This window comes from Camellia sinensis, chromosome 1, assembly GCF_055761805.1.
Source record: "Camellia sinensis isolate YWXY chromosome 1, ASM5576180v1, whole genome shotgun sequence".
Lineage (NCBI taxonomy): Eukaryota > Viridiplantae > Streptophyta > Magnoliopsida > Ericales > Theaceae > Camellia > Camellia sinensis.
The window spans coordinates 118,694,637-118,713,791 of NC_138961.1; the positions used below are offsets into that span (position 1 = coordinate 118,694,637).

At 35.6% G+C, this 19,155-nt stretch overlaps 1 protein-coding gene across 1 annotated transcript in view; it reads right to left on the reverse strand.

Moving 5' to 3' along the window:
- Positions 1 to 18,925, reverse strand: part of ATIM (timeless family protein) — a 36,027-nt gene extending 17,102 nt beyond the window's left edge. The window contains exons 1-10 of the mRNA XM_028232708.2: positions 18,518 to 18,925; positions 18,193 to 18,345; positions 17,756 to 17,915; positions 12,945 to 13,263; positions 10,828 to 10,965; positions 10,556 to 10,748; positions 10,319 to 10,449; positions 8,635 to 8,847; positions 5,150 to 5,316; positions 4,228 to 4,306 (exon numbers count right to left, since the gene is read on the reverse strand). Coding sequence (XP_028088509.2) covers positions 4,228 to 4,306; positions 5,150 to 5,316; positions 8,635 to 8,847; positions 10,319 to 10,449; positions 10,556 to 10,748; positions 10,828 to 10,965; positions 12,945 to 13,263; positions 17,756 to 17,915; positions 18,193 to 18,345; positions 18,518 to 18,614 — 1,650 coding nt within the window. The 5' untranslated portion in view covers positions 18,615 to 18,925. The remainder of the gene's footprint in view (positions 1 to 4,227; positions 4,307 to 5,149; positions 5,317 to 8,634; positions 8,848 to 10,318; positions 10,450 to 10,555; positions 10,749 to 10,827; positions 10,966 to 12,944; positions 13,264 to 17,755; positions 17,916 to 18,192; positions 18,346 to 18,517) is intronic.
- Positions 18,926 to 19,155: the final 230 nt, after the last annotated feature.

Below are 19,155 nucleotides of genomic sequence, written 5' to 3' on the forward strand. Positions count from 1 at the left end.
AAGAGGGGCCGCACATGCGGGGAGTGAGGCCGCACGTGTGGGAGACGGGGGAATTTTGGGCTGCTCACTACATTATATGCAGGTGCGGGAGGAGGTGCCGAATGGGAGAGCCACACATGCGGGGATGAGGGCCGCACGAGCGGGACGGGCCTGGGTCCGAAAACTCTGTTTTCTTTCTCTTTTGGGCTATATATATCACTTTTAAAACATATCCTTCTCACTCTAAAATCATTTTGCTCCTCTCTAAAAACCTCCACCAAACACCAAAAACTCTTGATTTCTTGCAATCGATTGGGGTTTTGATCCATCATCCTTCACAAACTTTGGAGAGCAAAGCAAGGGCTTCACTTTGTGCGGTGGAGATCAAATTTCTACACCATTGATTTTGGAATTTCGTCTCATCTCTCCATCAAAACTTAAGGTAGGGACTTTCTTAGAGTTATATATGTGTTTTTTGCAAGTTTAAGCAAATTTAGAGATTCCCTCTTCGATGGCATTGAAAAATTGGTTTTTGGATTAAGAAATTGGTAGTTTTGAAAGAGGGGTTCATCTCTTGTTTCCTCTAAAAGATTTTCTTGAAGATTTGAATCACATTGATTTAAGAAAGATGATTTTGGTGAGATTCCACCAAGGGATGAAAAAATGTTTAGTTTTAATGAAAAACCTAGAAATTGGGGGTTTTTGAATGATGTTGAAAATCTATGGATCTTCTTGTGTTAAGTGAATGAATAAGTGGAAATTTCATATCATTGTTTGAAAAAATAGCAATTTTCTTGGTGTATGAGGATTTGGGGATTTTGTTTTGAATTTATTGTTAAATGCATATACATACATAGTTATGAAATGGAAAATTGTTGTGAACACATGAAATGTGGAAATGTTGCTACACTTGGATATATATATATATATATTCATAAGTGATATTTGATGAAATTGCATTGGAAAGTAGGGTATTGCGATCGAATTGGAGGAATTGTGCAGAAAATATTATTAATGAAAGATTATTGTTTGCCTTGATATATATATTGCATTGGCATTTCTATTTATTTGCATAGTTATAAATTTTGAGTTGGGATTTGAAAACATTTACATTGAGAAAGAAATGTGGTGAAATGAAACTATTGAAATGTTTTGGGATAAATACGTTGGTAAGTCCGGATAGGTGGTGTAGATGGAATTGAATAAGTTGGCTTGAGTGTCCGGGGTGAAAGACCGAAAACATGCGCGGAGGAGGTACCATTTCCCTCCCAATTAGCAACCGGTAAAGTGGGGTTTTGGTAGTGCTAGCTATGCCTACTTGCAGACACCAACTTAGGGATTGCCTGAGTCATATTTACCACTCCATTGAATTAAATTGTAAATTGTGAATTGTTGAGATTGCAAGTTATCATTGAGCATGATGGTTTTCAAAAGATGAGCAAAAGTGATTTTTTTTTAAAAGGCATAGCATGGCATGTGCATTTCATAATGGAAATCTTGCATAAAATGTATATACTTTGTTAAAAATTCTCTACTGAGCTTTATGCTCACCCTGTAAGATTTTGGTACAAGAAAGGACGTGATGAACCCGCCAATCTAGGGCGTGAATGTACGTATCTAGAGCACAAAGCTCTGTTTTGTTGTGATTGTATTTTTTTTGTAAGCCTAGGGCTATAACTGTTTGGCTCCGAGAGACCATTTTTGGTGTAATCAGGCTTAAGCCTTGGAATATGTAAGCCCCTTGAGGGCATTTTATTTATTTTTGGATTCGACGTTCTACATGCTATAGATTCATGTATTTGATATCATTGAATGTATAATTCGCATGTGAGACTATTTCGTACAAACTTTAGTCATCAATGATATGATAATTGGAGGATTGCTATTATTCTTTAATGAATGTTGGTTGATGTACCTAAATTATGTTGGAAATCTTTGGGGTGTTACAGAAGAGGAAAACAAGAGATTTTAATCAAGTTAAGTGCATCAAAAGTAAGGATTCTAAGGTATTGGTGAGGAGGAAGAATTATTTTGAGAAACTATTAAATGAGGAACATAGAGGTATGGCAATAGGGGAAGAAATAGCCAGTAATACGATAAACCAAGACTATAAGTTCTATCGTAGGATTAGGAACTTTGAAGTGGAGTTTGCACTTAAGAAGATGAAATCAAATAAGGCTTTAGGCCTAGATGATATCCCTATTGAAGCTTGGAAGTGTTTGGGTAAAAAAGGGGTTGCATGGTTGATTAGGTTGTTTAACAAAATTATGTTGACTAGGAACATGCCTGATGAGTAGAGGAAGAGTATTTTAATGCCAATCTATAAAAATAAAGGAGATGTCTAGAATTGCAACAACTATAGAGGAATCAAGTTAATGTGTCATATAATGAAAGTGTGGGAGAGGGTGATAGAACGCCGATTGCGAGATATAACAGAGGTGTCAGAGAATCAATTTGGAATTATGCCAGGCAGGTCAACAATGGAAGCGATCTATCTTTTGAGGAGAATAATAGAAAAGTATAGAGAAAAGAAAAAAAACATTCATATAGTGTTTATTGACTTTGAGAAAGCATACGATAGAGTGTCCCGGGATATAATATGGTGGGTGTCAGCGAAGAAAGGGGTGACAAAAGGTTACATTGATGTGATTAAGGACATGTATGAAGGGGTGGTGATCACTATTAGATCACTTGCTGGAGAGACAAATGAATTTTCTATCACTGTAGGGTTACACCAAGGATCTACCTTAAGTCCTTATCTTTTTGCTTTAATTATGAATGAGTTGACGAGAAATATCCAAGATGACATGCCATGGTGTATGCTTTTTGCAGACGATATAGTGCTAGTAGATAAGACTAGAGAAAGAGTTATACAAAGTTGGAAATTTGGAAAAAAACTTTTGAATCTAAAGGATTCCGGATAAATAGAACTAAGACAGAGTACATAGAGTGTAAATTTAGTAACAGTAACAATGAATGCAGATGAAAAGTGAAGATTGAAAATCAAGAACTGCCTAAGAGTGAACATTTTCGTTATTTATGGTCGATTATCACAACAGCAGCGGAGATTGATGCGGATGTGGCCCATAGGATTAAGGCGGGATGGTATAAGCGAAGAAGTGTGTCTGGGGTACTGTGCGATAAACGAATACCCACTAGACTTAAAGGTAAGTTCTATAGCACGGCTATTAGACCAGCGATGATGTATGACACAGAGTGTTGGGCAACCAAGAAACAACATGTAGATAAGATGAGTGTGGCTGAGATGAGAATGCTAAGGTGGATGTGTGGCAAGCCTAGACAAGACAAGACAAGACAGAATTAAGAATGAGTGTATTCGGAAATGGGTAAGAATAGCACCAATAGAAGATAAGTTGAGAGAGAATTAATTGAGATGGTTTGGTCATATTCAACGGAGACTAACAGAGACAGTAGTGAAGAGATGCGATATTGCAACGGTAGATGGAAGTATAGGGGACGGGGTAGGCCTAAATTAACGTTGGTTAGCATTGTAAATAGAGATATGGATTTACTTTATTTGACTAACGAAATGACGGCCGATAGAGCCGCATGGAAAAGAAAGATTCATATAGCCGACCCCATTTGATGAGACTTAAGGCTTGGTTTGGCTTGGTTTACAGAAATTTGCCAGATACTTTAGGCGATAGTGGAGAGTAGATGATAGAACTTAAAGTCACAAAAAAAAAAAAAAGTAGTTTTGGGTATGGCTTAAATGCTGGTTTTTTTGCTTACTACCAAAAGACATGCAGAAAAATAGAGAAGTAATGTGACCTAAATAAGCCAATATGCAGCTTATTTATGTTGTTTTCAAATGAGTTCGTGAATATTACAGAGATTAGCAAAATACTCAATCAAATCATAAGCATTCATAATGTTATCATTAGTAAACTGCTGCAGAGGAGAGGCATAAAGTAACTACTAATCAGTGTACACATACAACTGTTTCCAGTCATGTTTTAGTGATGGTTGATCACCAGGTCTATTCAATTCCAAACCATTTGTCATATTTTGGTATTTGTTGGCCCAACATAGGTGGAAGCCTCAAAATGGGATTTCATGTATCTATCCCCAAATCTTTATAAGTTAGGTTAAGAAATGGCCCATCTGCTTGGCATGCAAACCTAATTTCTACAATTTTCATTGCAAACATTAAAAGGAAATTGAAAATTACTACACAATAGGAGTCTATTTAGAATTTGCCACAAATCAATGTAAAAAAGGACATACCCTTAATGTGCCACGTGCTTCAAGGTTCTCGATGAGTCGTATAACTACATGTATTGTTTCTACCAAATCGGCAAGATCACTGGCACGAACAAATGACAAAATAGCATCATCAGCAAGACAATTAGACAGGTCTAAAGCATGACAATTTTGATCTGCATACCGCACACATGCACAACTTGTGTAAAATTGTACATTACATACAGAGACTGAGATAATCCCTTTATGCTGGGATGTAGTCACGTACAAATGTTCTTGGCAAGCATTTTGTTAAACCAAGAATCTCTTCACAATTCTACTCAGAATGTATATGTTACTTCATTCACTTATATGCACAGATATCTGCATTATAAGTTCTACTAAGTACCAAGACAACCCGCATAGGCCATGCGGCTTGATATGAAACTGGAATACATTGAGTAGAAAATAAATCAAATTTGGAAATCAGAAAACTGGCATGCAGATATACAGATACATAGTCCTAGAAGGAGGCCGCAAAAAGAACAAAAATTATGGGCACAACAATTTTGAAAGTTTTGCACATGCATATGTACATACATATCTCATAGAAAAATGCTGCAAAAGAACCAAAATTATGGTGATTAACAAATAGGAAGATTAATTCACAAAGCTATTGTCCTTGCAGAATTATGAAGTGGAAAAGTTTTATGATGTACTAATAACTGGAATTGTGGATATAAAACAAGTTCCCCTTTTTTGAGAAGTATGTGATCAACACCGTGAATTTAAAAACAAGCAAAGAGGATTATATGATACAATATAAGAGATTATTTTAGGTTTGTCAAGACTTTATTATAGTTCTATTATATGAAGTTCCATAGGTGCAAGTAACTTACTTGACACAAAATTCATAATCACAAATTGAGAATAAACATTTTAAGGTGCTGAAGTGCAAGAACAAAACCTTTTGGCTTGTTTATGAGTATCAAATGATTTGATCTGGTTCAAAAGGAATTGAGTCATTCCCTGATCAGTTTGATCATAGAACAACTTGTAAAGAAGGATGCGAGCTGTTTGAGGGTCCTTAGAATCTTCAGGTGATACCTTAAGCACTAAATCCAACATACGAATCTACACAAAACAAACCTATTCTTGTTAAAAAGGACACTATAAAAACAGATGGCATAATCCTAAATCAAGCAGACAGCAATTTCCAAAAAAAAAAAAAAAACAAAGAGGAAAGCGAGATATAAGACAAACACAATCTACTTATAAGCAATATGCACAACATTGTGACTCGAATATTTTGAGGGTGTAGCAAATGCACTAAACTGGTAGTTAATAAAGTGCCATGTACCAACACTATAAAGCGCAAGATAAACTATTCAAGTAAGATGTTAAGCATTTACTATGTTGAAAAAAGTCTGCAAAAGAACAGCCATCCATTAGGAAGAAGCAGTTCATGAATTACTGAACACAAACAGGATATAAACGACAAGAAATACATGAACATTTCTTTTGAGACTACTTCTGTTAAAGCTTATTAACGGAGGCATATATTATTTGATGGTTATTAAAAGAAATGCAATAAGAGTGCAAAATAGACAGAAAATGGGATGGCGAAAGACCTCACATATCCACAGAGTTGGGACAGCACTTGAATGGACTGAATCAAAGTTTTCAAAGAGAAATGTTTAATGCTAAGTTCAAAGAGAAATGTTTAATGCTAGGAGTTTACTTTTGCCCCTCGTGAGGTGAAGTATAAGCCTCAAGGTGTAACCATTTTGAATTTTGAATTTTTATATTTAGTAAATAAACAAAATATTTTAATATAATAAAGAATGTTAAAATTAAATACAAAGGTGTAAAAACTTTTTCTCCTCGAGCCATCGAAATCTCACTGTAGAGAAGAAAGCTTGCTCTCATCGAATGTGAAAATGATATTCTTCAGTTATCAAGCTTCTTAATTTTTTTTATCGGGCAACAAAAGAAAACTTTATTAAAAATAAAAGGAGTACAGAGAGAGGAAAAGATGTCCTTCACAAGAGTAAATCAAACATCAATAAAATATAAAAATTAAAAATTAAAAAAAAATAATAATAATAATAATAATAAATGGAATTCCCTTAAAAGGAGCTGAAATGGACACCCAAAACAATGCCAAATGACACTCTATCCCACATAGTTGCCGAGTAGTTATCAAGCTTCTTAATGAATCCTTATTATTTTTTTTTTTTCTTTTTACTTAATTTTTTGTTCCATGGAATATAATTACAAAAGAGATTATTTTTTATGTTTAAATTATGTATTAGACTAATTTAGCAACAGTGTAACACAAGCCTTTATATGCATAATCCTCGCATATTTGAGCACAAAAGGCACATAAGATGCACCTGAGGCACACACCTAAGCTATGATGTGCAAGCCTTTGGGCAATGTCACCTAAAAATCAAAGCCTCTTAGCCTCGTCTCAAGGTGAGCCTCGATGTGAGCCTCGATAACACCTAGGAAGCATAGATACGGATACGATATGATACGGATACGGCAATACAAAAAAACTTCAAAAAATAGGATACAGGTCTGGCTAAGATACGTTTGTGAAAAATGTATTTTTAAAACTATTAGTAGTGAGTAACACATAAGCTAAAGAATGTTGAGAAACCACAATGTAATTTATAATGCAAAATACTAACCTTAAGAATTAGGCATTCATTTAAGCTAGTAGCTTGTTTACCTTTTAAATTTGCAATAGGTCTTGCAAATATTTCATTCATGTTTATATTACAATAATGAACAATCCACAACTTGTCTCTATGCTTTTCCCTTTGACACTAATAAAATATGTTGTATTCAAGTTTACTTGCTTATTTATTTATTGATATTTAATTTTACTTTTGTTATATTCTCAAGTTTACTTGCTTATTTATCCTTGCAATTATGTTATACTATAATACTATGCAAGAAATGCCACAGTTCTAATTTTGTAAAACAAGTAATATGTATCCAATACTTCAAAATTAAGTATCCGATACTCCAAAATTAAAGAAAAATTAATTAAGAAGTATCCAATTATCCGATACATATCCACAAGTATCCAAGGAGTATCAATATCCGATATGGATACGATACAATTACGTCTCCCTATTTGAAGTATCCATGAATAACACCTTTCAAAACATTGGGCTGAATCATGGATTCAAGATATGAAAGAAAATAGTAGATAATACCTTTCTTTTAAAGTTACACCAGTCATGAAGTTCTTTTTATTTTTTTTCGTGTTTCATGCTTTTATGTTGACATGATGATGAAAAAAGTGGTACGCATACTATAACATGCTTTGCAAAGTTCTCAACCCTTAATAGAATAAGCAAAAAACTACAAATGATCAGATCCAACTTGCAAGATCAAAAATGATAGTTGATACCTAAGGGTGTACAAAATATCCACCAACCTGTCAACTTTGCACCGACTCAAAGCCACCTGTGTGGTTTGAAAAGGTGAGCGGGTCACATGATAAAAAATCAACAGGTTGGTTGGCATGCAATTTAAGAATTATTAATCCACCATAAATCAACCCAACCCGCCTAAGTGTATGTGTAAAACTACCTTGCAGTTGTCTAAAAAGAATCCCTCCATAAACCTAATACCATTAATTAGATAACACCCACCCTCAGTTTTGTTGCATATTTTTTTTCTTAATTTGATTGTCTTAGATATTGAGTAGCAAAAAGTGATTTTAATAACATAATGCATTTGATTAATTTATGGATTTTGTGTTGAGATTTGGAATTAATAATAATTTTTTGGTTGAACTTAGAAAATATTTATGTTTTTCCTCGTTCTGTATTTCAAAGCCATCCAACCCACTTAAACCATTGGCTCGAAACTGCCAAATATTGAACCAACCCGCCTGTTTTTAGGATGGGCAGGTTGGAAATTCTAAATCCACCAAGGGAAGTTTGGTTGATGATTTCCCCCCAAAACCAACCCATGCACACCCCCTTGTTCATACTGCAGCATCAGCTGTTTTAAATCCTTCAAAATATAAAAAATGATTTAATCTACTTATGCAAATATGCAATGCTAAACCTTTTCCTATGGGCGATGGTACATTAACTATAATGCTAATGATATTAGGACTCCAACGAATATAAAATAAATAAAAACTGACATAAAAATTCATGCAGGTGAATATTAGGTAATTTTATCAACACATCTATGCATTTTTATGTGCATGCACAGGCAAGAGAAACATGCAGTCATTAACTTTTCAACCTCCAAACCAAACCAAATTAAGCCCATGTCCCAATCAAAAGTGAGGTTGGATAGAATTTCATGTTGAAATATGAAGAAGAGGGGAAAAAAAAGAAAAAAGAAAAAAGAAAAAAGAAAAAAAAAAAAAAAAAAAGAAAGAAAGAAAGAAAGGAAGAACAAGGAAGCATAGATCACCATGATTTTCATAAGAGATCCTGCTGCAGATACAAATTTATACTCATTTGTCTGCTTCAAGCTGTCATATGCATAACGCCACTTTGAAATGACTAACAGGAACATTGACTCATTCATAGATGCAGCAATTGGTCCACATAAATTGCCTTCAAACAATGTGCTATCAGCATGACGATTTACAGAAGCTTCAAATGGGTCAGCTTTCATGTTTGACTGTTAAAGCAACGAGAGACCATATGAGCTGTTCAGTTGTCGTCAATGAAGAAAGGCAATATTGAGACAAAACCATAACCATAAAGCATGCACATATTTTAGCAACAAAAAAATCAATGAAATTATCAAATAGTGAAGAATCAAAATTGGGCAGACAAGAAAATGTTTCAGACAAGGTAATCATGTCTTTCATCTGAATTTCATCTGTTAAACCATTTCAAAATTTTCAATTCAAAAGATTCAGTCAGTGTTTAAATCTTTGATATGTAAATAATCCAGAGCTTCTAGATCTAAATATGTAGAAAACTAAATGCAATGTCATCAAACTTTAATGGTAAAAACCTTATCTAATTGGGCATCCTTATATATGTTTGTTGCCGAAATGATATTATGTGCAATAAAGGGGATCCTTAATGGCAACATAACCCCAACATTTAAAAATCACAATTTCCACTTCATCTATCCCACTACAATTCTATGACTATTGTCCTTTTCAATCTTCCTAGTGGATAATAAATCCAAGATAGCATAAACATCAATTTTCAGTATTCCCCATATCAATCATCATGTCATGCTCATCTTTACCCTTCCTCGTGTTTCATCTGATAAAACTGCACCGTCAACAAGCGAGATGCACTATGAGATCTCTTCCTAAACAAGATTTGCAAAAGTCAATATACAGTAGAGGGTGATCTTTCTTCTTCTCCCTAGCCTTTTAATTAGTCACCTAGTGAGAAAATAGCTATTGTCATTCCATGCACAGAAACCAACTAATCCGATAATCACAATTTCACACGTGCACATATATAACATCATCCCATGTTTTAGTCCCTTCTCCATCTCCTCGGAAAGTTTCACGGCTAAAGATACAAGTTTAGTACCTTATTCCTTGGTGAAAACTTGATGCAAACATGGATATTTCTTGATTTTTGCCACCATATCATTCCAACCAGTATCATCAAACATACAATTCCAAACTTAAAATGAAAATGTTGCAAATCCTGAAATACCCTTTTAATTGTTTCAGGTCTGCTTTCACTTTTGAGTTCATAATTTTCCAAACCGCAAATTAGATTAATTAAAGTAAAGAATATGTTACAATGAGACTATAAATCACTCTACACATGGGCACATATACATGCCTAAACAAGATATATGTGTCGCAATTTATTAATGCCCTAACTCTCTGCTGTATACAACTTTTTTGACAGACACCGGTTCATTTCACAACTCGCATCATCAATTATCATATCCAAATAATTAAATTATCCAAATCATATCAAGGTTCTGCTAGTTGTTGGCAGCATCAGGCACTCATCATTATTATAGAATCTAGAGGTTTTTTTTATTTCAAAGTAGTAAGCATAAATGAAGAATGCAGAGTATCACCCATCAAAAATAAATTGCATGTCAATAGACATAAGAATGTAAGATGCACAGATTGAGATATGAGTTGAGTATAACTTCTCACCTTCAAACACACAGATTTATGATATTGAAAAGACGTAATAAATTGAGCAACTTGAAAGAAAATAATGACATCACTATTTTGAATTGTATGGTGTTCCTTTTCAACATCCTCACAGATGGACTCCATTAAAACTGAAACCATTGACAGCAGGGTAAGAACATGCACCAGTATTGTATTGAGACTAAAGAAGAAAAGGTTAAGAAACACAAACTTTCATTTCAATTACAGAAAGTATACCATTGTAACCCCCTGACAATAGCTGGTTAACAAAATCATGGAGCAATTCCAGAGTATTGTCCTTTGTTGATGGTAATCTTCCATAGTCCCACACCACTCTTTTCAATGGACCTCGATGGACTTTACGAGAATTGAGCAGAGGATCATGAGAGGCAGAACATGGGTTTCCCTTGCATAATGTTTTAGAACCATCCTGTTTTAAAATGTTGCTTAAGTTGCTAAAGTTGGTAAATAATTCTTCATGTGCATCTATAACAGTGACAAGAACATACCATGGTTAGCCGAGTAAAAGTTCCGGTAAATTGTGAGTAACAACCCAAATTGCGTAGTCTGGTGAGCTTTCTTTTTTCCTGTTCCTCTTCCATAATGGATCTAAGACTGTTGATAGAAGTTTTGGCATCACCGTCCACCTAATGAATAAAATCTCCCTTTTAAGTAGTCTATCACAAAGATGTTGTTTGATAGTGGTTACTATGAACTAGTTTAATAACAAGCATGAGATATTACAAAAATAATTGATAAGAACTAAACCATACATTCACAAACCAATATGAATATATAAATTTATTTACCCAAAAGATCTTCTTCTTTAAAGAGTTTAAAGCTATGAAGGTGGATGTCATAATCCTTTTTTTGCTTTGGCTTTTTCCTTTTAATTTCTTTGTCTCTTGGTCTTCAAAGTGGAACCCAGAATTAAAATTAAAAAACTCAACATATATTTAGTTCCAATTTGTTAAGGGTATTTATGTTGTTGTATCCTCACTTGTTCTATATATATATATTTAGAGGAGCTAACCCTTGTGACTAAGCTCTCTCATTCTCCTAAAGTCTCTTTCTCTTCTACATAAACATGGTATCAGAACAGGCTTTGCCTGAAATCATGGTACGTGGGATTTGGGCCTTGTTTGGCATATACTAAAAAAGTCAAAAAATCACTATTCTATTTAAGTCACATCATTTTATTTAAGTCACATCAGCTCTCTACCACATCACTTCAAACCCAACCCATACTCAACCCATATTTCATAAAAAATCAAAAAGTACACTTATTTAGAACATCCCAAACCACCCCTTAGTATCTCTTCCTCTGGGCAAATATGTTGTTAGCTATCAATGGGTCTATGTGATCAAGGTTCATCCTGATGATACCGTTGAACAATTGAAGGTTTGTCTTGTCGCCAAGGGATATACCCAAGTTTATGATCTTGAGTAATTTAAGACATTCTCGCCTGTGGCAAAAATTGTTTCCATTTGTCTATTTGTTTGTATTCCTGCTACATTTGAGTGGCCTTTACATCAGTTGGAAGTGAAGAATGCATTCCTTCATGGTGATCTCCACGAGGAAGTTTATATGGAGCAACCTCTTGGATGTGTTGCTCTAAGGGAGTCAAAATTAGTATGTCGTTTAAAAATGTCGTTATATAGACTCAAACAATCCCATTGCGCATGGTTTGGGAGATTTAGTGACATTGTGATTGCCGGTCTTCAAAGATGTGGGGCATATCATTTTGTGTTTTACAGTCATACTGTATTTGGACGAATATTGTTGATTTGTATGTGGACGACATTGTGATTATTGGTGATGATTGTGTTGGTATTCAGGAGTTGAAGTGCTTTCTCAGAATAAATTTCATACCAAAGGTCTAGGGTAATTGGGAAATTTTTTAGGAATTGAAGTAGCCAGGTCATATCAGGGAATCTCTTCATCTCAAAGAAAGTATGCTCTTGATTTGTTAAGTGAAACACGGATGTTGGAGTCTAAACCTACTATACTCTCCTATGGATCATTGTCATGTTCAAATTGGGCTGGACCCCCATCCCACTCCAGTGCTGAGTCTTAATATGGAGCTATTGCATATATTACATGTGAGTTAATTTGGTTGACACATGTGTTAGAAAAACTTGCATTAGAGCACCATCATCCTATGAATTAGTGATGTGATAACCAAGCAGCAGTTCACAATGCCTCCAATCTAGTGTTCCATGAGAAAACAAAACACATTGAGGTTGATTGCCATTTTATTAGAGGAAAGTTGTCATAGAATGTGATTCGTATGAGTCATGTAAAGTCAAGAGATCAGCTAGCAGATTTGTTGTGTGGTTCTAGAGTGAGATATATATGTAACAAGCTTGTTACATATGGTATATATATATGCACCAACTTGAGAGGTAGTGTTAAAAGTATTTTATGTCATTGTACCCACACTTGTTATATATATATATATATTTAGACGAGTTAACCCTTGTGATTAAGCTCTCTCATTCTCCCAAACTCTCTTTCTCTTCTACATTAACACAATTAATTCCAGCCAGTTTCCTTCCTGGAAACGGCACAAACTATTTTAATTTATTGCTAAAAAATGCTGGAAATTATTGAACAGAGACCAACCTTCAATCCCTTTGAATATGCTTTAGCGATCAACTCTGGCTCTTGACCTATAAATATGTAATGGAAAGTTTCCAATAAAAGCAAGTTATCTTGACGGATATAGCCACAAGAACCACCAATATGCTGCGTTAGAACTAAGATCAAGTCCGTGGCATTCTCACGGAACAGTAGTTCTAGAAACTTATCTCTGAGGGATAAGAACTGTGTGGCAGATCCCCCAGCCTTCTCATGCAGAGGGATGTCTTGGATAGCTAGAATGTTGCGAAATAAAGTAAGCACCAGCTGAACTAATTTCCAGTCATCCTCTGTAAATGCTTCACTGCTTAGCACAAAATTAATCATGAGACCAGTGATAACATGACAAATGATAGTGATAATAACAACAATTAAGCATGTGAAGGCAAGAAAAAAGACAAAATATGAAGACAATAAAATGATGTTAAGTAAGATGAAGGGTGGTTTTGTACTTGTTCACTAATTTGATTAGTATAAATACATATGGTTATAGAGGAAAAACCTAATCTTGGGTTTTATGCCTCTTTCCTGCAAATCATTTTTTTCTCTCTTGTTTTCTTGTCTCCCTCTTTTCACTCTTAAACTTATTCATATAATTTTAACTTGGTATCAGAGCAAGCAGGCCGTTGAGATATATAAACATGTGTAGGTTGTATAAAAAAAAAAAAGAAAAAAAAGAAGAAAAAAAAAAAAAAAACTTGAAACACTCCAAAGTGCTCAAGCATTGATTGATGCATGGGTCTTCTTAACCATATCTATCCCACACTTGCAGTCACATTTGATTAATTATATGAGTCTCTAATACAAAATGGTCACCACAATTCATATTTTAAACAACAAAAGGATGCTTATGCTTCGCTATTGGTATTAACTTCCATATTGGGCAAGATTCTGTCACAGAGGCAATAAAGATAAGAGCAAAACCTTCTTAGCATATAGCCTACTTTAAACACTTCTAAGAAAGATTGATGATGATTCTGAATAAAAAATCATGGAACACATATGAATGTTTCAAAAATATAACACTCATATATGAAGAAGGGTAGAGAGTTCTGTTCATTTCCTAATCAGATCAGTAAGATCACTCTTAACAAGTATTAGCATTTTGTCATGCATGGTAAAGGTATTTTATTAATGCTCCCCTGTACCTCCTGAAACTAAGGAAAGCATTCAACTTCCAGCATGAATAACAGGCAGCTTAAAATATGTTTCAGTGAACTCATGCTCATAAAATGGTTTACTTACTACAATTTTATGAAACAATGAAATATTTACTTCATTGAAAAACTTGATGAAAATAAAGTAACATCTTGAATCTGATGTTTGCACAGTTTGGACACTAAGGAATAGAATTCTCAACTTTAACAAACCAAAATTCCAAGTAATGAAAATCCCAAAAACTTGCGTTTGGTAGAGCTTTAGAATTATAATTTGAGAATAGAGTTGTATTTTGAGTTTGTGAGTTTTGGAATTATTAGTTTTATGTATAAAGAAAGAGAAAGAATTGTGTATTGAATATGTATTGAATGTTATATTGAATGTTATATTACAAAGGTTCAATTGATCTCGTTTATATAGGAGAGGAGCCAAAAGTGGGAGCCTAAAGTGGCCGAAAGTGACACTAATAAAGTAAAGTAAAAGTAAAGGAAATATACACTACTAACAGCTATACACTACTAACATCATTACAAGCACTAATATAATATACTAACAGCCCCCTCTCAAACTCAAGGAGGATAGGTACTAGCCAACTTGAGTTTGGAGAGATTAACAAAACAGGAAAATAGGATAGAACACACTGTATGGTCGTGTCGAACCATTGGTGAAGACACTGTAACCGGAATCAATGTCGGGACAGTTTACGGGGTCATGCCGGACCAATGTAGAAGCTGACCGGAATCAATGTCGGGACAGTTTACCGGGTCATGCCGGACCGTTGTAGAAGCTGACCGGAATCAATGTCGGGACAGTTTACGGGGTCATGCCGGACCGTTGTAGAAGCTGACCGGAATCAATGTCGGGACAGTTTACGGGGTCATGCCGGACCGATGCAGAAGAATTTGGTGGTGCACCAAGGTGGCGACTTAAGGAGTGCGCCATGAGGTGGCTTGGGTGGTTCGCATGGTGTGTAACCATGCTCACCATGATATATGTATAACCCCCCCTCAAACTCAAATAGGTGTGAAGATAGAAACCTAGTTGAGGTTGAAACAAATGGATGAATAAAGTGGAGTAAAACAGCACAACACAGAGTGAAGATGTGAAAAAAAAAAAAAATGATAGAAAGGGTTTTTTGTTTTTTTTTTTTTTTTTTGTCGATGGTGGTGTAAAATTGTGATCGGGGTTGATCCTGGCATGAAGAAATGACAAGGTTGTGGAATGAAAAACGAGTTGGTTGGGAATGGATTTTTTTTTTGTTTTTGTTTTTGTTTGTTTGTTTTTTTTTTTTTTTTGAAATGAAAAGTGGAGCCAACGTGGGTGGACAGGTGGCCCAATAAGTTTGGTGTGATGGAATAAAAAGAGACATATATATATATATATTAGTATTTGTGGAATGGTGATGATAATGTTTTGTGGGTGGTGGAAAAAGTAAAGTGAGAGAGAGAAAATCTGTTTCCCGGATTGAGAGAGAGAGTGGGTGTAAAGTGTTTGGTGGTGTAAAATAGATGAAAAGAAAAAATAAAGAAATAAAAGAAAAGTAAAATGGGGTTGGTGAGGTGGGTAAGAAAGTAGGAGCCTCTCTCTCTAGATTCTAGAGAGAGAAAGTTCCCCCGGTAGTTTTCTGCGGTTTCAGTCCGATGGTGGCTTCTCATGGTCACTTTGGGATTGAATACAGTGTGTATTATCTGCTTCAAAGTGAGTTACAGTGATAGCCACGCCTCGGTGGTACAGTGGGTGAGAGCTTGATGTTTCTTTCAACCATTCTTGGTTGCTGGAATGCTATGCTCAGAAGGCTTTGATTGGGTGGAAGATTCGTGGGTTTGAAAAACTAGGGAGAGAGATATCGCTAGAGAGAGAGAGCTGAGGCCGTGTGTCATTTCCTAGACAGAGAACAGCCTCGGAATGTCTAGAGAGAGAAGATTGACGATGGTGATGATGCTCTGAACTTGAAAGTGAATGTTGAGGGGGAGAAGGATGCTTGGCTAGACCACACACGGCGTTGAGAGGGCAAACGTGTGTGGTCGGTGCTGGAATAGTTGAAGCCGGTGGCGAACTTGCAGCAGAGAGAAGCTAGCTGTAATCAACGCTGGACAGTAGATGCCGATAGTAGCAGCAACGTCGCAGCGGAATTAGCGTCGACACTTGCAGCAGAACAGAGCTATGGTGGGCCTGGATCTCTGAGGGACTGCAGCATTAAAATGAAGGGAAGCACTGATGGTGAGCAGCAGCTTGGGTCGCAACGCTGGAACAGGGGCGGTGACGGTGCCTGGAAGTTGCAACGATGGCCGGCGTACTAACATCGATTGGCTTCAGTGATGAGTGGGGCGAGTGATAGCGTGAGCTGGTGGCGCAAGGCAGCAGCGGCAGTGGTGTTGGAAATGAGTTGGTGTCGGTGATGATCAGTAACAGCAGCGGCGGTGTGAAGGCTCGGCCGATGTGACGAAGAAAGAAAGAAGAGGGCTAATAGCAGAGTTCTTCAATAGCGAGGAGAGGAAGATGAAGTTACAGCAGTATTCTTCAATAGTGTTCTTTAGTGGTTACAGAAGCAAAAACCGAGCTCAGTTTAGAGAGAAAAAGCGCCGCAATGGCTGAATCAAAGAAGAAAAAGGAGGGGTTTAGTAGCAGCGGAGTCAGGGTATGTGTAGAGGTCCGGCGGGCGGCCAAGGCGAGGCTACCGCCCGCCGGTGAAGCAGAATGACTAGGTTCTTAACCTAGCTCTGATACCATATTAGTTTTATGTATAAAGAAAGAGAAAGAATTGTGTATTGAATATGTATTGAATGTTATATTACAAAGGTTCAATTGAGCTCGTTTATATAGGAGAGGAGCCAAAAGTGGGAACCTAAAGTGGCCGAAAGTGGCACTAATAAAGTAAAGGAAATATACACTACTAACAGCTATACACTACTAACATCATTACAAGCACTAATATAATATACTAACAGGAATTATGATTTGAGTGTGAAAAATTTGTTTGGTTATGAGTTTTGAAAAGAGTTTTGAATTGAGTGATGTAACATATGATATTTGATTCAAAAATTTACAACTCATACCCAAACACACAAATTGAAATTCTATTCAAAGCTCATAAAAACTTTTTAAAAAAAATATTCAAAATATTTTTTATTTAAAATATAAAAATAACAGCTGCAAAAAAAAAAAAAAAAAAAAAAAAAAAAAAAACATGAACACTGTTCCGGTTAACTAGCTGGACGTCCAGGGACGTTTGGGAGTATGACCGGGTAGACCCAAAATTAGAATGAAAAACACGAAGGAGAGAGAGCAGCCAAACATGAAAGAGAAATATGTTTTGAAATGTGTGGTGGAATCACAATTCCAAAACTCAATCCAAACAATGCATGCAAATGGAGGGGTGGAATTAAGTTTTCAAAGTTGCACCAAACACAGCCTTACTTTAAGTCATTTCCCTTTTTCCACCTCTATTTCTCAAAAGTAAAATTTAGTACGAAAAGAAAAAAACGAGGAAAATAATGGAAGAAAATCAAAAGAGCCCATCATCTACAATCCTGATACTTCATGTAATCATTTTACTTGGCAGTTTCAAATCTTTGATGGTGTATGAAAGGAGCCAAACCAAATGCCAAAACAAAAGGGGAGAAGGAATTCCAACTTACTGTTCTAAATTTTCCAGCGGACTCTCTAGAAGTGAGACAATCACTGGGACAATGTCACTGCAAGTAATTGAAGACATCAACCCCCAAAGATACTCTATTTGTTGGGGTATGTCATTGGATGTAGGCTCAACAGGCATAGTTAGAAACACCAGAACCTTCACTGTAAATTGTATTAAGCAATAATGAGTAAATATTTGGTGAAGATCCCATTGATTTGCAATTTCCCCAATTTAGGGGAAATTGCAATTCAGTGGAAGTTTTTAATAAATTTTTTTTAAAAAAAAATCAAATTAGTGGTAAAATTTATCAACTTTAATAATTAAAGTTATAAACTTTTCCATGAATTTGTAAATATTTTGTGAAGATCCTATTGATTTGCAAACTTTATAATAAATCAATAAAGCTTCTACTTTATGAATCAATGAGTGAGTGACTACCTGAATTTAGAACCAAATTACGATCATCCTGACAATGTTCAATAATGGGTATCAAATCCTTGCCAACAATATTCCATTTACAAACTTGCTTGAATACTTCTCGGGTTTGTGGATCGTCTCGCCTCAGAAACCTCAACAAGTCTTTCAAATTATCTAGAAGGCAATCGGGGAAAAAACAAAATCCGTAACAAATCTATTTAAATAGAGCAATGCATTCAAGTGTATTTAACAAACATTAAGTCGATTTACTATAATATTTGGGAAAGATTACAAAATGAAACCAAAAAAAAAAAAAAAATGGGAGTCATGGAGATTACAGTGATACCTAAGCAGTATTCGCCGGGTGTGTAGCTGTTCCGATTGCCATTGTCGTCTTCCTCAATGACTCCGAGACCAGCGCAAATGGCGGATAAACCTTCCATGTCGATCAGAATTGGAAATCGTATGAATTAGGGTATTCAAATGGGTCGGACTAGGGTTTGACAGAATTGATTGAAGGAAAAAACAAAAACCAAAAGAGCACCAGAATTGAGAAATGTGAGAGGAATATGAATATGATGAGATGAGATGCGATGCGAGAGATGCACTTGACATTATAAACTTTTAGATCTTGGCGTCGGTGCTAATGGCTAGTTCTGTGTGATTTACAGTTTATGTGGCGCCAAACGTATCGAATTTTCCCGCGCTTTTATGTCATTTAGGAACCGTTGATTTCCTACTGCAGCTGCGGAGCACCAAAAGTTCATGATGTAGCAGCATATATTCATTGAAAAATGCGGCAGACCCCAGCCCCACGTGTCTGTGGGTGATTGGAAGGGGAAAAAAAAAAAATTTGACTAATAAAAAAAAACTGGGATGGTGGGTCCTAGCACCGTTGTTATTCATTCTCTTTTTACAATTTTTTTTTTCATTTTTTTTAAAATAACTTACAAATACACCTCTCTTAAGGTTTACTTGAAAATA